Source organism: Brachycentrus maculatus, unplaced genomic scaffold (genome assembly GCF_059751285.1).
Source record: "Brachycentrus maculatus isolate JH-2025_06_01 unplaced genomic scaffold, ASM5975128v1 h1tg000349l, whole genome shotgun sequence".
Taxonomy (NCBI): Eukaryota; Metazoa; Arthropoda; class Insecta; order Trichoptera; family Brachycentridae; genus Brachycentrus; species Brachycentrus maculatus.
In genome coordinates this window covers 800,687-819,270 of record NW_028281098.1, presented here as the reverse complement: position 1 = coordinate 819,270, position 18,584 = coordinate 800,687, and the positions used below count along the sequence as shown (strand labels likewise).

Below are 18,584 nucleotides of genomic sequence, written 5' to 3'. Positions count from 1 at the left end.
AGGAGTTATTTTCGTATTATTTTTTGGAAGTGAAGTTCTAGTGCATAGGTGGCCAACCTTTTCAGCAGCCGGGCCAGATTTTAGAAATCAGATATCTTATTGGGCCGTAAAACAAAATTTCTTTTATCATTCAAAGGAAACATGAAATAAATACAATAATTTTATAAAATAAATATATATATATATATAAGCATTCCTTAACTATTTCACCATCTGCTATTATCATGGCTACTGTATAACTAGCTTTTACATAGCATTTTCTTTGAGTCGATCTAGCAGACAGTTATCTTGTATTATTATCATCAATGTGTAGTTGTCGATCACAAAATGTGATTGTTTGTTAACACGAATATACCATAGTATAAGTTGTCAAGATAGTGAGATACTTCCATAAATGGGATATGATACAAACTACGCATGATGGAATGTTGTTTTGGTGGTTTTATGTACCCTTAAAGAAAAAAATGTGTGAAATGCTCCGCGGGCCGCAAGTAGATGAAGAAGAATATAGAAGTCTGGGCATTTACAGGGCTGACGACCATCATAGGCTGGTTTAAGTGATCACTTTACACACATGTAACATTCACCAATTCTACCCATTATTGACAACCACACTACCCAAATTCTTGAAAGTTCTATATATATATGAACCAATTTTGAAACATTATTCTTGAATCACTAGAACTTCACTAGAGACATCTATTGGTGAGGTGAAAAGAAGCTTTTTCTTAAGCAGAAACTTTATTATTGTGTTACAAGTATTTGGACACACTCAAAATGCTGTAAATATGCTTGCTGTTTTGTTTGCAGTGCTAACTATCAATTGTGTTTCTAGTTTGGGAGCCGTTCACGATGGCAGTCCGCCGCCGTCCTACCTCGGGGGGCCCGGAGCCGAAGTCTGTCGCTGGGAGGACGGCTACATCATGTCGGACCTCCGCCACACGGAGAAGGGCTTCCAGTGGTCGCCGTGCAGCGTCAAGAGCTTCCATCACTTCCTCAAGTAAGCCGCGTTGAAGTCTATACACCGCACAGGTCTAAACAGGCCGCAGTGCTGTCAGGATCCTTGACCCTAAACTGAAATAAACAGAGATTTCATTTCATTCAAACCCTTACCTGCACCCTATGGTGTATAGGGCACTGCATCATATAAACGCAGTGTTATCTTGATCATTAACACATGAAGGAAAGGTGATCAGCCCTCCGCTTCAGGTACCAGTCCAGGGTTATATTGAATAAATATTACAGTGAAAAAATCACTAATTTTTATTTGACCCCTCCCTGGGAATTGAGCCCGGGACCTCTAGTATAGTAGCCGAGCGTGCTGACCATTACTGAGAGTCCACATTATTGAGAGTTGTGACCCTTGAGGAAGCAATGACTCTTCTCCAGTTATCCCTTGACTGCACTGCACGTAGCGCTCCAAGCACCGAGGTGCCTGCTGCTGCCTTAACTTGATTGGTCCATCGTGTGGGGGATCTTCCTTTCCCCTTTTTTTCCCTCCAAGTTACCGATCACAACCGGTCATTCCAGGCTATCAGCATTACCGCACGCAATGTGTCCAAAGAACGGAAGAATTCGTCATGTAAGTCTATATTCGTCAGGAGTTGCACTTGGATGGCTTGACTTTGGCCAGTGTCTACACACTGGCCGAAGTCAAGCCATCCAAGTGTAACTCCTGACGAATGTACTCATTGGTACTATATGAGATATACGTTTAAAAGAAGAAGGTAATTAGATCTGTTATTTTCATAAATAATTTGATTTAATTTATTTTGTTTTGCACTTTTCAGTAGTGAGACGGCGACCTGCTTGTACAACCTTCCCCACGAAGACATATCCCTGCCCAGAGTCCTCCCGGGCAAGGTCCTGTCTCTGGATGCCCAGTGCAAAAAGGACAGAGGCACCACGTGAGACACCATGTTTTTTACTTTACCCTTTTTACATTATAAACTAAGTGTCACTTGGTGGAATGTACTCGTCTTGCAGTTGTTTTATGTTGTCAGTCATGGGTAGAATGGTGAGTGATACATTTTCATAAATTAGAATTTGGAAGCCAAGTTTGGAAGCGGAAGCTAAACTGGCAGTCCACAACGGAGTCCTGGTTCCAACTCTAATGTATGGAAGTGAAACATGGAGTTGGCAAACGAAGGATGAAAGTAAACTGAATGCAGTCAAAATGCGATCTCTCAGAAGAATGTGCGACAAAACGATGTATGATAGATGTGCGAATAGTGAAATAAGGAAGGAATGCAAAGCTGAGATAAGCATTATCGATAAAATTAAGAAAGGTGTGTTGAGATGGTTTGGACATGTAGAACGAATGAGTGAGGAAATAACGGTAAAACAAATTTATGAGGCGAATGTTAGTGGGAAAAGAAGCAGAGGACGACCGAGAAAAACATGGCACGATCAGGTATGCCAAATACTTGAAAGTGGTCAGGTTAGGAGTCGTAACAATCGGCGGGTATGCATGAGGAGATGCATGAACGTGGAAGAGGCGAAGAATGTTTGCAAGGACAGAGTGGTGTGGCGCTCTATTCTCTCTGCCTATCCCTGCGGGGAAGCGGCGTGATGGTTTGTTAGTTAGTTAGTATACTAATTAGTGTTGTACACTAATCACAAGTAATTGCAAACCCAATTCCGATTGGCACAATGTTTTTTGGCATCTCGCGCTCTAACCAAAAGTAAGCAAAAGGAACGCTTATAAGCGTCTCCCGTTTTAAGACGCTTTAAAACGTTTCCCGCAAATAATGCTTTGTTGGTAAATCAATGCCAATCAAGCGGCATTTTCAATTGGTTATGTATTCAATGTGTCATTTATTTGCTATGTTATTCAAACACACCTACCCTCTCTTATATTTTCGTAACATACATACATGTACAGTATTCATAACATTCACTTCTTCAAACCGTTATCCGCACCTCAATGGTGCATAGGGCACTGCATCATTTAAATGCAGTGTTATCCTGATTGTTAACATGAAGGAAAGGTGATCAGCCCTCTGCTTCAGGTATCAGTCCAGGGTAATATTGAAAAAATGTATTTGACCCCCCTGGGAATCAAACCCGGGACCTCCAGTACGGTAGGCGAGCTCGCTGACCATTACACTACGGAGGCGGACATTCATAACATATGTGTGAAATTATTTAATTGGCTTTTATCATTGTCATGAAGGCAAGGTGATCACTCCTGTACTTCAGGAACCAATCCAGGGTAATATTAAACAAATATTAGAGTGTAAAACCACTAATATATATTTTCACCCCCCTCCCCTGGGAATTTGAACCCGGAACCTCGAACATAGTAGCTAAACATGCTATCCATTACACCACAGAGGCAGACATATACTTTTTTATGTACAAGCTGTATAATTCCCAAACAAATCAAATAAATAAATGTTAATATATTATTAGATTAAAACCAATATTTTTAGCTTTTCCAGTTTATTTTTCTTTGACCAGCGACCGGGTTTCGTCGTTACCGACATCATCAGACTGGTCGGTAACGACGAAACCCGGTCGCTGGTCAAATAAAAATAAATTGGAAAAGCTAAAAATATTGGTTTTAATCTAATAATATATTAAAATGCAATTCCATCACGAAGTGTCAGTGGATAATATAAATCTATTAAATAAATGTTACTATTGGTTTCTGACTCTCGGTTGTGGATACAGGTCGTGCTTCAAGGATGATCGCGTTTGCGCTCAGCTGTTCTGTTTCGACGTGGGAAGTGGATACTGTGTCGCGTACCGACCAGCTGCTGAAGGATCACCGTGCGGTGATGGCCAGGTAAGCATCATTAACCTTTCCCCTACGGTGCTAAAAACTTCCGCGTGCAACGGTGATATGTATTTTGTACACCATATTGAAATGTGATTTGAGTCTTAAGGACTGACTGACCTCCACATTTCGTCGTAACGTAATATTCGCGGCAAGCATCCGACTTCGGATGGAGTACTTGGAACGCTGTACTGACTATACGAATGCTCGCATCGTTAAAAAAATCATACGACCAAATGACTCCGGTCAGTCCCCACCTTTAGATCTCAAGCTTGTCTCGAACGTTCAAATCAGAATGTGTTCAGCCACGCTCAGGGCTGATCGTGTGCTCACGCTCAATTTAAAAATATACATATGTAATGGATATTTTTTTGTTTTGTAGAAAACATATGGAAAAAATATTTTTATTTGTATTTTTCAACTCTTTACCTTTCAAAAACTGTTTTATATTCAAAACCATATAATTATTTCAAAGAAAAACTAATTTTTTCAATGCAAAAACGATGTTTTAGGAAAATTATAATTTATGTAAAATGTTACCTGGATTAAGAGAAAATAAAGTTGCGACTTAACGAATATTGGGCCTTAAAAACGGGAAAAATATGAATATTCCTAAACGTTGCTTTAAAGTTGAAATGTAACAATTTTGTAATGTTAGCTGTGGTAAGTATCTGAAAACGAGAAAAAAATACATCGCAAGTAGCCGCCATAGCTAGCGTAGCGGCACAACCGCCCCAAACGACTTGCGCGTTACTTAAAAGAGATCAGAGGAAAAAGTATCAAGCTGCGTACACGCGCACGCAGCTTGATACTATTGAGTATGAAGAAAAGGCTACTTTAAAAAAAATCATGATGTCAATTTCAGTTAACCTTTTAACCGCGTTAACTTTTTTCCTAAGAGACGCCCGTGCGCGGCGGTATTTTGCCGTTTTTTAAATGATTACTTTTATCATGTATTTAGTTAAGAAACAATTTATTTTCCTAAACAAAAACGTTCAATGGGATTCATTGTGCCTTTTTGGTACTCTATAATACACGTGTGTCACATTATTCTTGAAATATATCGTAATATAAACAAATAAGATCGTCGTGTGTCACTCTTACCCACTGGCGATGCGTAGCGTCGAGAGTGAGACAGATATAGGGCATGATTATGGCGCGGACTAATTACCGACCGCAAGAAAAATCATGGATCTGTTCTTTTATTTATCCTTGTGATGTTACAAATTATTAGTCAGATATTTCAACAGATGTCATGAGGCCAAGGATTGACCTATTATTTTATCCAAAGTTCCACACCATGACAAAAACCCTCTAAGTTTAATTGAGGCTCGAAACTTGGAGCAATTCGGTTAAAGATTCAGCAAAAATTGATGTTTGAAGAATGCGTTCACAAACTGTGGTAAAGAATCAACATCTGTTATGAATCATAGGTTCATTTATATATATTCTCTCTCTCTCTCTCTCTCTCTCTGGTCTCAATCCTGCGGATTAGTCTACAGCAACAGACGACATCTCCTTCGCCATTCTAGTCTATTTTCCGAAACCCTCTTCAGCTCCTCATACGTCGAGCAGCCCATGTGCTCGTATAAGTCGCTTAAATATTTGCGGCGTGGGTGTCCTCTGGCGTTTATTCCCTCCATCGTCCCCTCTATTATGTGAAGAAAACCTTCTTGTCTTAAAACGTGACCGATCCATTGGGCCCGTCTCTTGGAGATAGTCGCGAGTAGGTGCTTTCTTTCTTCGATCAATAGTAGTACCTCGTCGTTGGAGATGTGGTCTCTCCAGGATATCCCGAGCATTTTTCTATAGATCCACATCTCCAACGCATTCAGCCTATTCTTATCTCTTTCACATAGGCACCATGTCTTGCAGCCATACAGTAACACGCCTCATACATACGTTTTGACAATAAGTATATATATAATAATAATAATAAAACCCTTATCCGCACCCCAATGGTGCATAGGGCACTGTGTCATATAAACGCAGTGTTATCTTGATCGTTTACACATGAAGGAAGGGTGATCAGCCCTCCGCTTCAGGTACCAGTCCATGGTAATATTGAATAAATATTACAGTGAAAAAATCACTTATATTTATTTTACCCCCCTTGGGAATCGAACCCGGACCTCCAGAACGGTAGCCGAGCGTGCTGACCATTACACTACGGAGGCGGACAAAATATATACAAAATATATACAAGTATATATACAAAATTCAATAAATGCATAATTCAATTAATATTTATATTTATGTACAAATAAACATGGGAACGCAACAGCCAGACTGCCCAGGTGTTTGTTGACGTAATTTTTTAGTGAATGACGCCTTCCCCACGTAAAAAGTTATGTCTGATGATTCACACCAATTTGTATGAAAATCTAATACATAACAGATCATAAATGTTAAATTTAACGGTTATGTTAATTGCGTGTAACTCTATGCCTAATGAGGACATTCAGTGTTGCCTGAAATTTAATTTAAAACATCTTGAAAACTAATGATTTTTAGTCTATGGAAGGCGTCTTTAATGTCAATATTCTCAAAACAGACTTTGCAATTTATTTTCAACATAACTAAATTCACAGCATTTTGAGGGTGTCCAAATTGTTTGCAAATCTGGATTATTTCCATGTAGGAGTTGTTTTAAAATAACTAAAATATAATCAACACATTGACTGTCATGGCAACTTTCATAATTCCGATCTAAAAAGCCATTTTCATTTCTCTCTAACCCTTATCCGCACCCAATGGTGCATAGGGCACTGCATCGTATTGTCCCAATGTTATCTTCATTGTTAATTATATGAAAGCAAGGTAATCACTCCTGCGCTTCAGGGACCAGTCCAGAGTAATATTAAATAAATATTAGAAAGTAAATTCGCTAATATTTATTCTCACCCCCCCTGGGAATCGAACCTGGGACCTCCAGCACGGTAGCTAGACACGCTGACCATAACACCACGGAGTCGGACTATTTCATTTAATCATGTAATATTATTGAAAACGCTTATTATAGTACATTATTATATTTTCTATTCAAATAAATATTTTCATTAATTGATTCGGCAGTCACTTTGTGGTAAAATCTATCAATTTTTAATTAATGTTTTACTTAGTAAATACCACTATTTCTTAAAATCGACTGTGACACGTGTTTCGATGTAAAACATTAATTGAAAACAAATAAATATTAATAAATTTTCTGTACATGTAAGCCAGCATTGATTTATTTTTCTCTTCCCATGCGCCATCAATCTATATTATCACTGATATACTAGGAATTTGATCGTAGCTGCAGGAATATGGCAAGTAAACACAGTAGGAGATAACTTCTAGGCGGCGTTCTAACAAAGAACGCAATCCTAGAGTTATCTCGTAGTTGGCAGTCAAAAATAGCTTAGAAATAACTCAAATATAAACATACTTGAAAAGAACACCTAAGTCCAGATTTGTGAACAAGTATTTTAATTTTTTTATAATTATTTTTTTTATTCTTTATTTGTATACATTAATTTTTTTTTAAATATAGAATGGCGTTGCACATGTAATACATTGCATTTGCCAATGTCAAGTTAATTGAATTCTTAATTATAAAATATGATAGACTATAAATTATAAAGATAAACTATAAATTTATTCCATTTAATTTAAAAAAAACAACTAACAGTCTGTACATAATTGGGTTCCTGCTCGCCAGGATGAGATGGATATCTGTAGGGAGGGGAATAAGCGGGGCCAGAGGTTTAAAAAAAATTGTTTAAATCACAATTTTTACATATTTAGAACATTTTTTTTGCAGAGACCCACCAAGCCACCTTGTGTGTCTTGTCGGTGGAGTTCTTTTTTAATACAATTTTTACTGTTAATAACGATTTTAACCTAATATATACACAAAAAAGAAAAAAAATTAAGAATATAAACATTTTACAATTTTCATAAAATTAACTCTTGATCATCGACCCATTCCTTTATTTTGCCTTCGTTTTATTTTGACCTCTAACATCCGTCGGCAACAAATTAAAAATTAAATTTTGACAAGCACCTTGCCTTCAAGAAGTGGTCAAAAACAAATTTGTGTTTTATTTAACTTATTATCTTTTTTTATATTCCAGCACTGTATAAATGGAATTTGCGTTGTGGAAAACGAGAACACCATTCCTGATTATTCACAACTCACTCCCAGCTACGTCCGATTCTACGGAAACAGCTCTAAACAAAGGTATGTTTGTGAAATAACTGACTAACTCAATGTAACCCTTTCCGGTCCCACTAAATTAAAAAAAAATCTAGGTTGATACTTATTTCTAATAATGAGCCTCTTAGGCTCGCAGAAATAGAATGAAATTGAAAGTATTTTTGGAAATAATAAAAACACAAATGTTTCTCGCGAAGATTGTGTCAATTTGATACGTTACCCTATCCACTATTGGGTGTGAATAAGGATCATTTTGCAGTACATAATTTTATTAGTAAAAAAATATAACTCTTAACCCTTTGCGGTTCCCCGAAATTAAAAAAAATCTAGGTAGACAGTCACATTCCATTTGGAAAAAATCTTTTGTCCTCTGCTCCACATACTGTTGTAATAGATACGAGTGACAAAAATATAAGCTTGGGATTCAAATAAATAATACTGATGATGAAAGAAATGTGGAATAACATCCGACATGGGACCTGAGAGTAAAAAATCGATGTCGAATGAGATTCGACATTGGACCATTAAGGGTTAACCGAAAATATCTGAAATTTTCTAATTGAATTTAAATGGTGTGACTGTTTGTTTGCTTTTGAAATTGAATGCAGGAAAAATTTACAATTTCATGTTCTGTCAGCAAAGTCAAATCAAGGGCTAAATCTGACCTAAATCACTACTCACCAGTGCCAGTTTTTAAAACTTTTGCTGATAAGTATAAAATCCCGAAAATAAAAGCCCTGGATATATTAAGAATAAACCAACAATTAAATAGGTTGTTTCCACTGTTATTTAATGTGACCGGATTTCGTTGTTACCGACATCATGTCATATTGCTCACTCCTTTCAAGAACGTCATAAATCAAAAAACTTGATTTTTCAGGAGAACGTTTTTAAAGTTTAAAAATATAACACAATGTTTTAAAAATAAATATCAAGCCACTTATTGAACTTTTTACTGTGATCTTTTTAGGTAAAACCTGAAGGTTTTTTCTCCATTCGAAAAATATTTAGTATAATAAAACCCTTACTGCACCTCAATGGTGCATAGGGCACTGCTTCATATAAACGATGTGTTATCTTGATCGTTTACACATGAAGGAAAGGTGATCAGCCCTCCACTTCATGTACCAGTCCAGTGTAATATTGAATAAATATTAGAGTGAAAAAATCACTTATATTTATTAAACCCCCCTGGGAATCGAACCCGGGACCTCCAGAACGGTAGCCAAGCATGCTGACCATTTAGTATGTTTAGTATATTTAAATAAATAATTAAACACTACCTTTTCTTCAAAATGCAAAAACAACATTTTCTGCCCTGTAGCGGGTAAATATTAAGTTAAAAATATGCCTCTTTTGCTGGGATAAGTACATTTTCTGGACGTTCCGAAAACATGTATAACTAAAATTTGACGATTTTTGATTTATGACGTTCTTGAAAGGAGTGAGCGATATATCATATCGGTTACAACGAAACACGGTCACTGGTAGAATGAAATAAATCACATAGAAAGACTCTTTGCTTAAAAAAAGTTTTCCCTATTCCAACAAAGATGGCTGTTGTGAACTCACATGTACTATGTGACGAGTTTGATCAATATATCTAGGATTTCCAACAATTGAGTTCAATAAAATCGTTTTTCAGGCGATTTTCTCAAGTATGTGAATTTAATCCAAAAGTCGAACCTTACATAAAAATAGAAAGAATCATAGCTTAATAAAAACTTTCCAACATAGATGTCTCTAGTGAACTATCGCATACTGTGAGTTGTCGAAAATGTGAAATAAATTTAAAAAAAGTTATTTACATGGTTGGTTTATTCTCATGTGAAATGCAGTTCCAACAAGAAATGTCAGTAACAAAAAAATTACTTACGCATCTGTGCATGTTACAATAGCGCATGGGAAATATATTTTTAATCATAAATATTTTACTACTGTTAATACAGGTAATTTATTAATTGTGGTACTGTCACAAGTGATACTTTTGCTAGGTTAAAAATGTAAGTTTTAAACTCTGAACTTTGTATATGAAGTAAAAGGTTGCTAGTTCAAAATGATTAAAAAAATGGTGTTGCAAGTAAAAAAACTAGTATAAGAACTAATTTCTTTAATTGTAACTTATGGCAACACGGAGTTTTTAAATTATTTTTTTTAAGAATTACAAAGGACATGGGCAAAATTATACTTTATGAATTGTGTTTTTGATGTAAGAAAAAAATATTGACAATTATAATGATTTTATTCTGGCTAGACTAAGCGGTGGGCGCACTGCATAGGGCACTGCATCATATAAACGCAGTGTTATCTTGATCATTAACATGAAGGGAAGGTGATCAGCCCTCCGCTTCAGATACCAGTCCAGGGTAATATTGAATAAATATTACAGTGAAAAAATCACTTATATTTATTCGACCCTCCCTGGGAATCGAACCCGGGACCTCCAGTACGGTAGCCGAGCGTGCTGACCATTATACTGCAGAGGCGGCCGGCGCAAAAATTAGCTAGCCGTATTTTCATTAATTGATTCGGCAGTCATTTTGTGGTAATATCTATCTTATACTGATGATGTGAAATGCAATAGATTTTAAGAAAAAGTGGTATTCACCAAATAAAATATAATTAAAAATAGCCATATTTTTTTTTACAACATCATACAAATTATAAAATAATATAACCAAAAAAATTAAAATAAGTACTGTAAAAATATATAATAAATAATAATAAAACCCTTATCCGCACTCCAATGGTGCATAGGGCACTGCGTCATATAAACGCAGTGTTATCTTGATCGTTTACACATGAAGGAAAGGTGATCAGCCCTCCAGTCCAGGGTAATATTGAATAAATACGACAGTGAAAAAATCACTTTTATTTATTTTACCCCCCTTGGGAATCGAACCCGGGACCTCCAGAATGGTAGCCGAGCGTGCTGACCATTACACTACGGAGGCGGACAAATATAGCGTAATTAATAAATAATACTGGGGAGACGATGTGAGAAATTAGCTTGCTGAAAATTGCAACACTGCAACACTGCAACACAGCAGTCTGCTCTATCTGTGTTTCACAAAGACTTTTATGATGAGGTCGGAGATCTTCATCATCTTCTCCCGGGCCACCTTATTGGCCCATCCCAGTGTGATATGTGACTGAAGCAAACATACCAACTGGCGTTACAAGTTTTGGGGTTACTTCCCGAGGGTCCTGTATCCATTATTGTTTCATAAAGTACTCAATTTGCCCACTCTCCTTTGAATTTTACTTAGGAATGTCTGTTTTTTATCTATTGTTATGAAGATTTACCCGTTTTAGATCTAAGATACTAACAATGTTTAATTTAAATGTTTTTGTAAATTAATTTGTTTGTTGTATATTGTTTTAATGTTTTTACTAACTATTGCAGAGACGATTTCATTGCATACATACAAAAGAAACAAAAATTATCTATAGAATTCTCACCTATGGTCAGAAAGGAAAAGCTATTTACTTCACATAGTTGCCAACAGATGGCAGTTGCAACTGTATGAAAGATATTATTGAATTAATCCATATATCGCCCACTCCTTTCAACAATGTCATATATCAAAAACCTAGATTTTTCAGGAGATCGTTTTTAAAGTTTAAAAATATAGTACAATTAATTAAAAATTAATATCAAGCCACTTATAACTTGTTACTGTGCAACAGATCTTTTTAGGTAAAACCTGAAGGTTTTTTCTCCACTTGAAAAATATTTAGTATATTTAAAAAAAAAATTTAATCAATACCTCTTCTTCAAAATGCAAGAACAACACTTTCTGCCCTGTAGCTGGTAAATATTAAGTTAAAAATATGCCGCTTTTGCTGGGATATAGTACATTTTTTGGGCATTCCGAAAACATGCACAACTGAAAATTGACGATTTTTGATTTATGACGTTCTTGAAAGGAGTGAGCGATATATCAAAAAACTAGATTTTTCGGGAGATCGTTTTTAAAGTTTAAAAATATAATACAATGTATTCAAAATAAATATCAAGCCTCTTATTGAACTTTTTACTGTGCAACAGATCTTTTTAGGTAAAACAAGAATGTTTTTTCTCCATTTGAAAAATATTTAGTATTTAAAAAAAAACAAAAAAAAATCCTTTTCTTCAAAATGCAAAAACAACACTTTCTGCCCTGTAGCGGGTAAATGTTAAGTTAAAAATATGCCGTCTTGCTGGGATATAGTACATTCTCTGGGCATTCCGAAAACATGCACAACTGAAATTGACAATTTTTTATATATGACGTTGTTGAAAGGAGTGAGCGATATACACAATTTCAAGAATTGATGCACTACGGATGTCAATCAATAATGAGCCGAATTGCGAATGTATTGAATAAATTCAGTTTGTGTAATAGGTGATTTGGATATGTGAAGACAATGGATGACAAAAGAATAATTTTATTTGGGTAATGTTAATGGGAGAACAGAACGAGGACAGCCAAGAAAGTCTCAGCATGACCAAATCAATCAGAACCTAAAATATGGCTGTCAAAAGTTGACATAATGTATTCCAATACATATATATGTATGTATATGATGTTCCTCTGCCTGCCCCTGCAATAAAATGGTGTGATTTTAGTGTTAGCGAAAGGATCCCTAGTCTCTACATAAACATAGAACTTAGAATATAAGGTTTTATTTTTATTTAAACAGTTAACAAAATTCAAAAGTTGTCCAGTTCAAAAAAACAATACAGAAGCAATACTTTTTTTTTAAAAACATAACTTTATATTAAAAAAAAAACAAATCCCACTATAACAATAAAAATAAAATAAAAAAGAAATATAGAATCATAAAATTAGGTCATTTCTTGAAGAATTTCCAATAAAAAAACATCAAATAGCGCTCAGTTGGGTTGTTTTTTTTAAAGTGACGCTAACAAGTGGAAACACGCTAGCAGTGCTCGGGTTGGCACGATACGACACATATCAGCTTATGAACACTGCTCGTTCAAAAGTATGCGGTCAATTTATTTTTGAACAGCTCATTTGTTTCTTTTGTATGTGTGTGCGTCTCTGGCGGTGCCCGGGAGTGCGCTAAACTGTCTAACATGTAAATATATGGATGAAATTCGCAAACAGGTATCTCTATGAGCAGACGACGCTGGCGTATAACAGCGCCGGGGGCCCCTACCAGCCCTACTACCCCCCCTCGCCCCACCAATACGCGTTCACCACCCCCCCCTCTTACCAGATCATCTACAACTCGATCCCCTCCACGCGCCAGTTCAACCCGTCGGTGTTCCCCTACTCCGCGTATAGCACGGGCAACCCCGCCCAAAACAGGGGACAGTTGTACTTGTACACGGCGGAGACTAAGCAGAGAGAGTTCACCGTTCCTCTCTCCTCTTCCTCCCACTCGACGTCAAGTTCCACTACGCAGATACCCTTCTTCCTGCGTTACAAATTCAACACGACCAAAAACCCGTACGACTTCAAAGACTTTGCCACCCTTTCCAAGCTGAAGCTCAACTCGACCACGACCCGACCGGACTCGGTCATCCCGTCTTCCACGACGGTTCGACCCGCCACCGCCCGACCCAAATTCGGCTTCTTCAGCAAGCTCGACTTCAGAAACTACTTCAACAGGACGACGACGAAGAACCCTTACGACTTTGACCTTTCCAAGTACAGAGAGATTTCCAACAACAACATCAAGCGCTCGTATTCGATCGGGTCTTATTACGCTTCCCACAATAATCCCGTCGGAGCGGTAGTCGGTTCCAATGAGACCATGAGGGCGGAAGCGTCGCAGTCGGCTCCCGTGCAAAGACACTGAGTTTGTCCGAGGGTAAGAAATGCTGTTTCAAATGTCTCTGCAAGTGTGCTCTTGCCCGTCCTAAACTGTCTCTTGGCATTTTCCCTTCTCAAACTTCGCACGATGCTTCCCGAAGTTTCTGTTATTCTCTATCATCTTCTTCTCGACATAATTTTCCTGACGCTGCAGGGGGTGTTCTTGTTTTCATCCTTCGACGCTATTTGAAAATACTTCAAGATTGTCTCTTTGTTCCTGTTCTTCACTCCGTTGTATCCGGTTCTCTTCAAAACTCATCTCTGTAGATGTTTCTACTCTCTACATTTTCATATATATCCTATTGAGTAACCGTTCTGCAATAACCAAAATTTTGTGATAACTCTTGTATCTAACTTATCTGATTGTATAATACATATAATATAGCATTCTGTATCTCATTATTACTGTACATAGTAAGTATATTATAAGACTAATTTTCGCACTAACTTAACTTTACAATACTATACATCTGTATTTAATTGTTATATGCCATTTTGAATATTATTAAATTGAGAAATGATTTCCAACGACCGATCCTCATATTTTTACAAAATTCATTTACGCAACTCAAATGTGACCAAATTTGCATTAAAACATTGATGTTAATAACTCAAGTAAAATATATTTTTTAAAGATAATTCAAGGAAAATAGCTATGAACATTATGAAATTATTAATTTCATTAATTTTCATCACTGTTTAAGTCACTTTGTGGTAATATCAAATTTTATTTTACTTGGTAAAAACCACTTTTTGTTCAAATCTATTGTGACACGTGTTTCAATGTAAATGTAGCATGCTATCAGTCATGGTGTTTGATTATAATGTCGAATGCATCGAAACAGGTGACACACTAGGCTAGGATAAATTTTGGTATTTATCAAGTAAAAGATTAATAAAAAATCAAACAAAGATAAATAACAAATACAACATTTGCCTTGTCTACCAATTTATAAATCAATATTTATTATTATTCATATCTATTTACTAAAGTAAAAGGTTTGTCTTTTATTTACTTATTTTTTAAACAAAAATGTCAGTAATGTTAGTATATAACCACTCACCCAGATTTTAGTCTACAGATTTTGAGACGAATCTATCTCTTCTTCAAGACGATCACTATACCAGCATGCAAACAATAGTAAACTACCATTCACACACTTATTCACAACTGCATAAAATATTAATCACATGTAATTTTTGGTCGACCCAAGGACTGCAGAACAACAAGCACTAAAGGCCGAGGTCTGACGTCTACTAAGGATGTTTGTCAAAAGTCCTTAGTGCATGTCAGACTTCGGCCTTTAGTGCATGTTGTTCTGCAATCCTTAGTGCATATGTTGGTCCTCGGGTCGACCAAAAACGCATGTAATTAACATTTTGAATAGCTGAATAATAATAAGTGTGTGAATAGCGCTATGGTAGTGACGTGTAGTGCGGTTTGCATGCTGGTATAGTGATTATCCTGACAAAGACACGCGTACGTCTCAAAACCGGTACACTAAAATCTCAATGAGTGGTTATTTACTAAAATTTCTAACATTTTTGTAAAAAAAGTCATAAATCAATATTTTAATAATCCTGTCTTATTTTCTAGCGGACGTCACTAAATATCCCGAGAGAGTGAAGGCAAATGGCTGCCAAGTGTCACTACCCATCTGTGCCAGTCACAGACATTGAGTTTTGGTGGAACGGAGGGATTATGAATTATTTAAACGTAAGAAAAATGTCTTCAGTTATATAGAAGGCATATTTACATAACTATGGACACAGTGAAACGCTGGACGGAGATTGCAATAGTAGAAATAATTATGTATTTTAAGTTGTTTTGTCGATCTAAGTGCAGGGGGGTAACTGACATTTCAGATTTTTCAATAAATCAATTCAGATTTGTAAAAGAAATATATTACAGCCACATCTGCTGCTTTCATAGACAGTTTTAAAACAATACACTGAGTAGGTTTACAGTGGCGACTCGTCAGAAATCACTATGAATCGTTTTTTAATAGTATTCAGTAACATCATGTTTTAAATAATACGAATGAAGAATAAAACATGTTTTTATCATGTTTTAAATTTTGTGTGTCTGTACACAGTCTGTGAACCTTGAAATGATGTGTGCAAGTCTCTAAGGTTCATATGGCGTATGCAGATATAAATTAAAATGAAAAAAAAATAAAAGTAAGAATATTGTGTCAGGTTGTGGTCCCGTGGTTAGTGTCGCGGACTCTTGAGTCAGAGTTTCTCGGTTCGAACCCATTCGACCACAATTTGATACCTATTTCTAATAATGAGCCGCTTAGGCTCGCAGAAATAATATGAAATAGAAAGTATTTTTGTAAATAATAAAAACACATATGTTTCCCTTGAAAATTGTGTCAATGAGATGCATTATCCTATGCACTATTGAGTGCGGATAAAGATCATTTTGCAGTACATAATTTTATTAGTATAAAAATATAACTCTTAACCCTTTCCGGTCCCCCGAAATAAAAATAAAATCTAGGTAGACAGTTACATTCCAATTTGAAAAAATCTTTTATCCTTCGCTCCACATACTGTTGTAATAGATACGAGTGACAAAAATGTAAGCTTGGAATTTAAATAAATAATACTAATGATGAAAAAAATGTCAAATAACATCCGACATGGGACCTAAGAGCAAAAAATCCATGTCGAATGAGATTCCACATTGGACCAGTAAGGGTTAATTATCTGTTGCTTCATTCTTTGTTGTGATAGATCAAATATGAGTCCGTAGTTGGTTTTGGTCACCATAAAGAACCACTGAAAATATATAACCTCCTGATAAATATTGCAGGCTGGAAGATCAAAGTGTAAAATGACTAGTTTTGTTATTTATGTCCGCCTCCGTAGTGTAATGGTCAACATGCTCAACTACCGTTCTGGAGGTCCCGGGTTCGATTCCCAGGGGGAGGGGGTCAAATAAATATAAGTGATTTTTTCACTATAATATTTATTCAATATTACCCTGTAGGACTGGTACCTGAAGCGGAGAGCTGATCACCTTTCCTTCATGTGTTAACGGTCGAGATAACAGTGCGTTTATGTGATGGAGTGCCCTATGCACCACTGAGGTGCGGATAAGGGTTCGGAGAAGAATAATTTGTTAGCATAGAATGTAGATACCCCCTATGCGCTTAGCGCGGCAGTATTGCGTCGACGTGCAAAGGTACGCAAAGAGTTTTAGAATGGATTGTTATTGTTATTTAAGATATGTGGCAAAGTAGGTACATAATTTATCTTTCTCAATACGGTGAAATCGAGTTAATTGAGTTTTTGAACCATCGACCCGTTTTGACCCAACTTCATGGTCACCCCAGAGGATAGAACGCCACCATAGACCATCTACGGCGGGATTTTTATAAAATTTTCAAAATAATATAGCATTTTATTTTTGCTTTTGAAAAGGTGATCATTTAAGCCAGCCAATGGTCGTAAGTCCTGTAAATTCATACTGTCAAAACTATATTTCCTTTGTATTAAAATATTCTTCGTTTCTGTTGAGAAAGCTGATGACAGATGACATCTCATCATTGGCCGCACTCAGTATTTCTGTTGAAGAAAAAAACATTCTCCTTATCATTCATTGTTCACTTTGTGTAATACCACTTGAAACACTACTTCACGACTACCGGTTTTGAAATAATCATTCCATGATCAAGTCATGAAGTACTGTTTTTAAGTGGTACTACACAAAGTGAACGATGAATGATAAGGAGTGTGTAATATTACCATACAAAGATGCTTTCAATGTATAAAATATTTCTGTTGAAAATTTGACCTTGTAATGAAAAGTCCTTAAAAATATTATCAAATAGATCCTCACTTATATCTCTTAACCTTTTAACCGCGTTAACTCTGTTCCTAAGAGACGCCCGTACGCGGCGGTATTTTGCCGTTTTTTAAATTATTACTTTTATCTTGTATTTAGTTAAGAAACGATTTATTTTCCTAAACAAAAACGTTCAATGGGATTCATTGTGCCTTATTGGTACTCTATAATACACGTGTGTCACATTATTCTTGAAATATATCGTAATATAAACAAATTAGATCGTAACATAAATAAATCAAAGCACGCATCGTGTGTCACTCTTACCCACTGGCGATGCGTAGCGTCGAGAGTGAGACAGATATAGGGCATGATTATGGCGCGGACTAATTACCGACCGCAAGAAAAATCAGGGATCTGTTGTTTTATTTATCCTTGTGATGTTACAAATTATTAGTCAGATATTTCAACAGATGTCATAAGGCCGAGGATTGACGTATTATTTTATCCAAAGTTCCACACCATGAAAAAATCCCTCCAAGTTGAACTGAGGTTCGAAACTTGGAGCAAAGTGAAAACACAAACGCTTATGTCAGCCGCGTATGGGGCATGTCCTGTTAAAACACATAAATTATTACTAAATAACGTTTTTTAAATTATTACTTTTATCTTGTATTTAGTTAAGAAACGATTTATTTTCCTAAACAAAAACGTTCAATGGGATTCATTGTGCCTTATTGGTACTCTATAATACACGTGTGTCACATTATTCTTGAAATATATCGTAATATAAACAAATTAGATCGTAACATAAATAAATCAAAGCACGCATCGTGTGTCACTCTTACCCACTGGCGATGCGTAGCGTCGAGAGTGAGACAGATATAGGGCATGATTATGGCGCGGACTAATTACCGACCGCAAGAAAAATCAGGGATCTGTTGTTTTATTTATCCTTGTGATGTTACAAATTATTAGTCA

General features: G+C 36.2%; 1 protein-coding gene across 4 annotated transcripts in view; it reads left to right on the top strand.

Moving 5' to 3' along the window:
* The window catches only part of sona (sol narae metalloprotease), a 171,243-nt gene extending 154,935 nt beyond the window's left edge, over positions 1-16,308 (top strand). For 2 of the 4 annotated variants that reach the window (XM_088269387.1, XM_088269388.1), the window contains exons 11-16: positions 836-1,000; positions 1,791-1,907; positions 3,676-3,790; positions 7,900-8,006; positions 13,097-13,805; positions 15,405-16,308. In XM_088269387.1, the coding sequence (XP_088125513.1) occupies positions 836-1,000; positions 1,791-1,907; positions 3,676-3,790; positions 7,900-8,006; positions 13,097-13,793 (1,201 nt within the window). In that variant the 3' untranslated portion in view covers positions 13,794-13,805; positions 15,405-16,308. The remainder of the gene's footprint in view (positions 1-835; positions 1,001-1,790; positions 1,908-3,675; positions 3,791-7,899; positions 8,007-13,096; positions 13,806-15,404) is intronic. The other 2 variants (XM_088269389.1, XM_088269390.1) reach the window with 1 other exon arrangement.
* Positions 16,309-18,584: the final 2,276 nt, after the last annotated feature.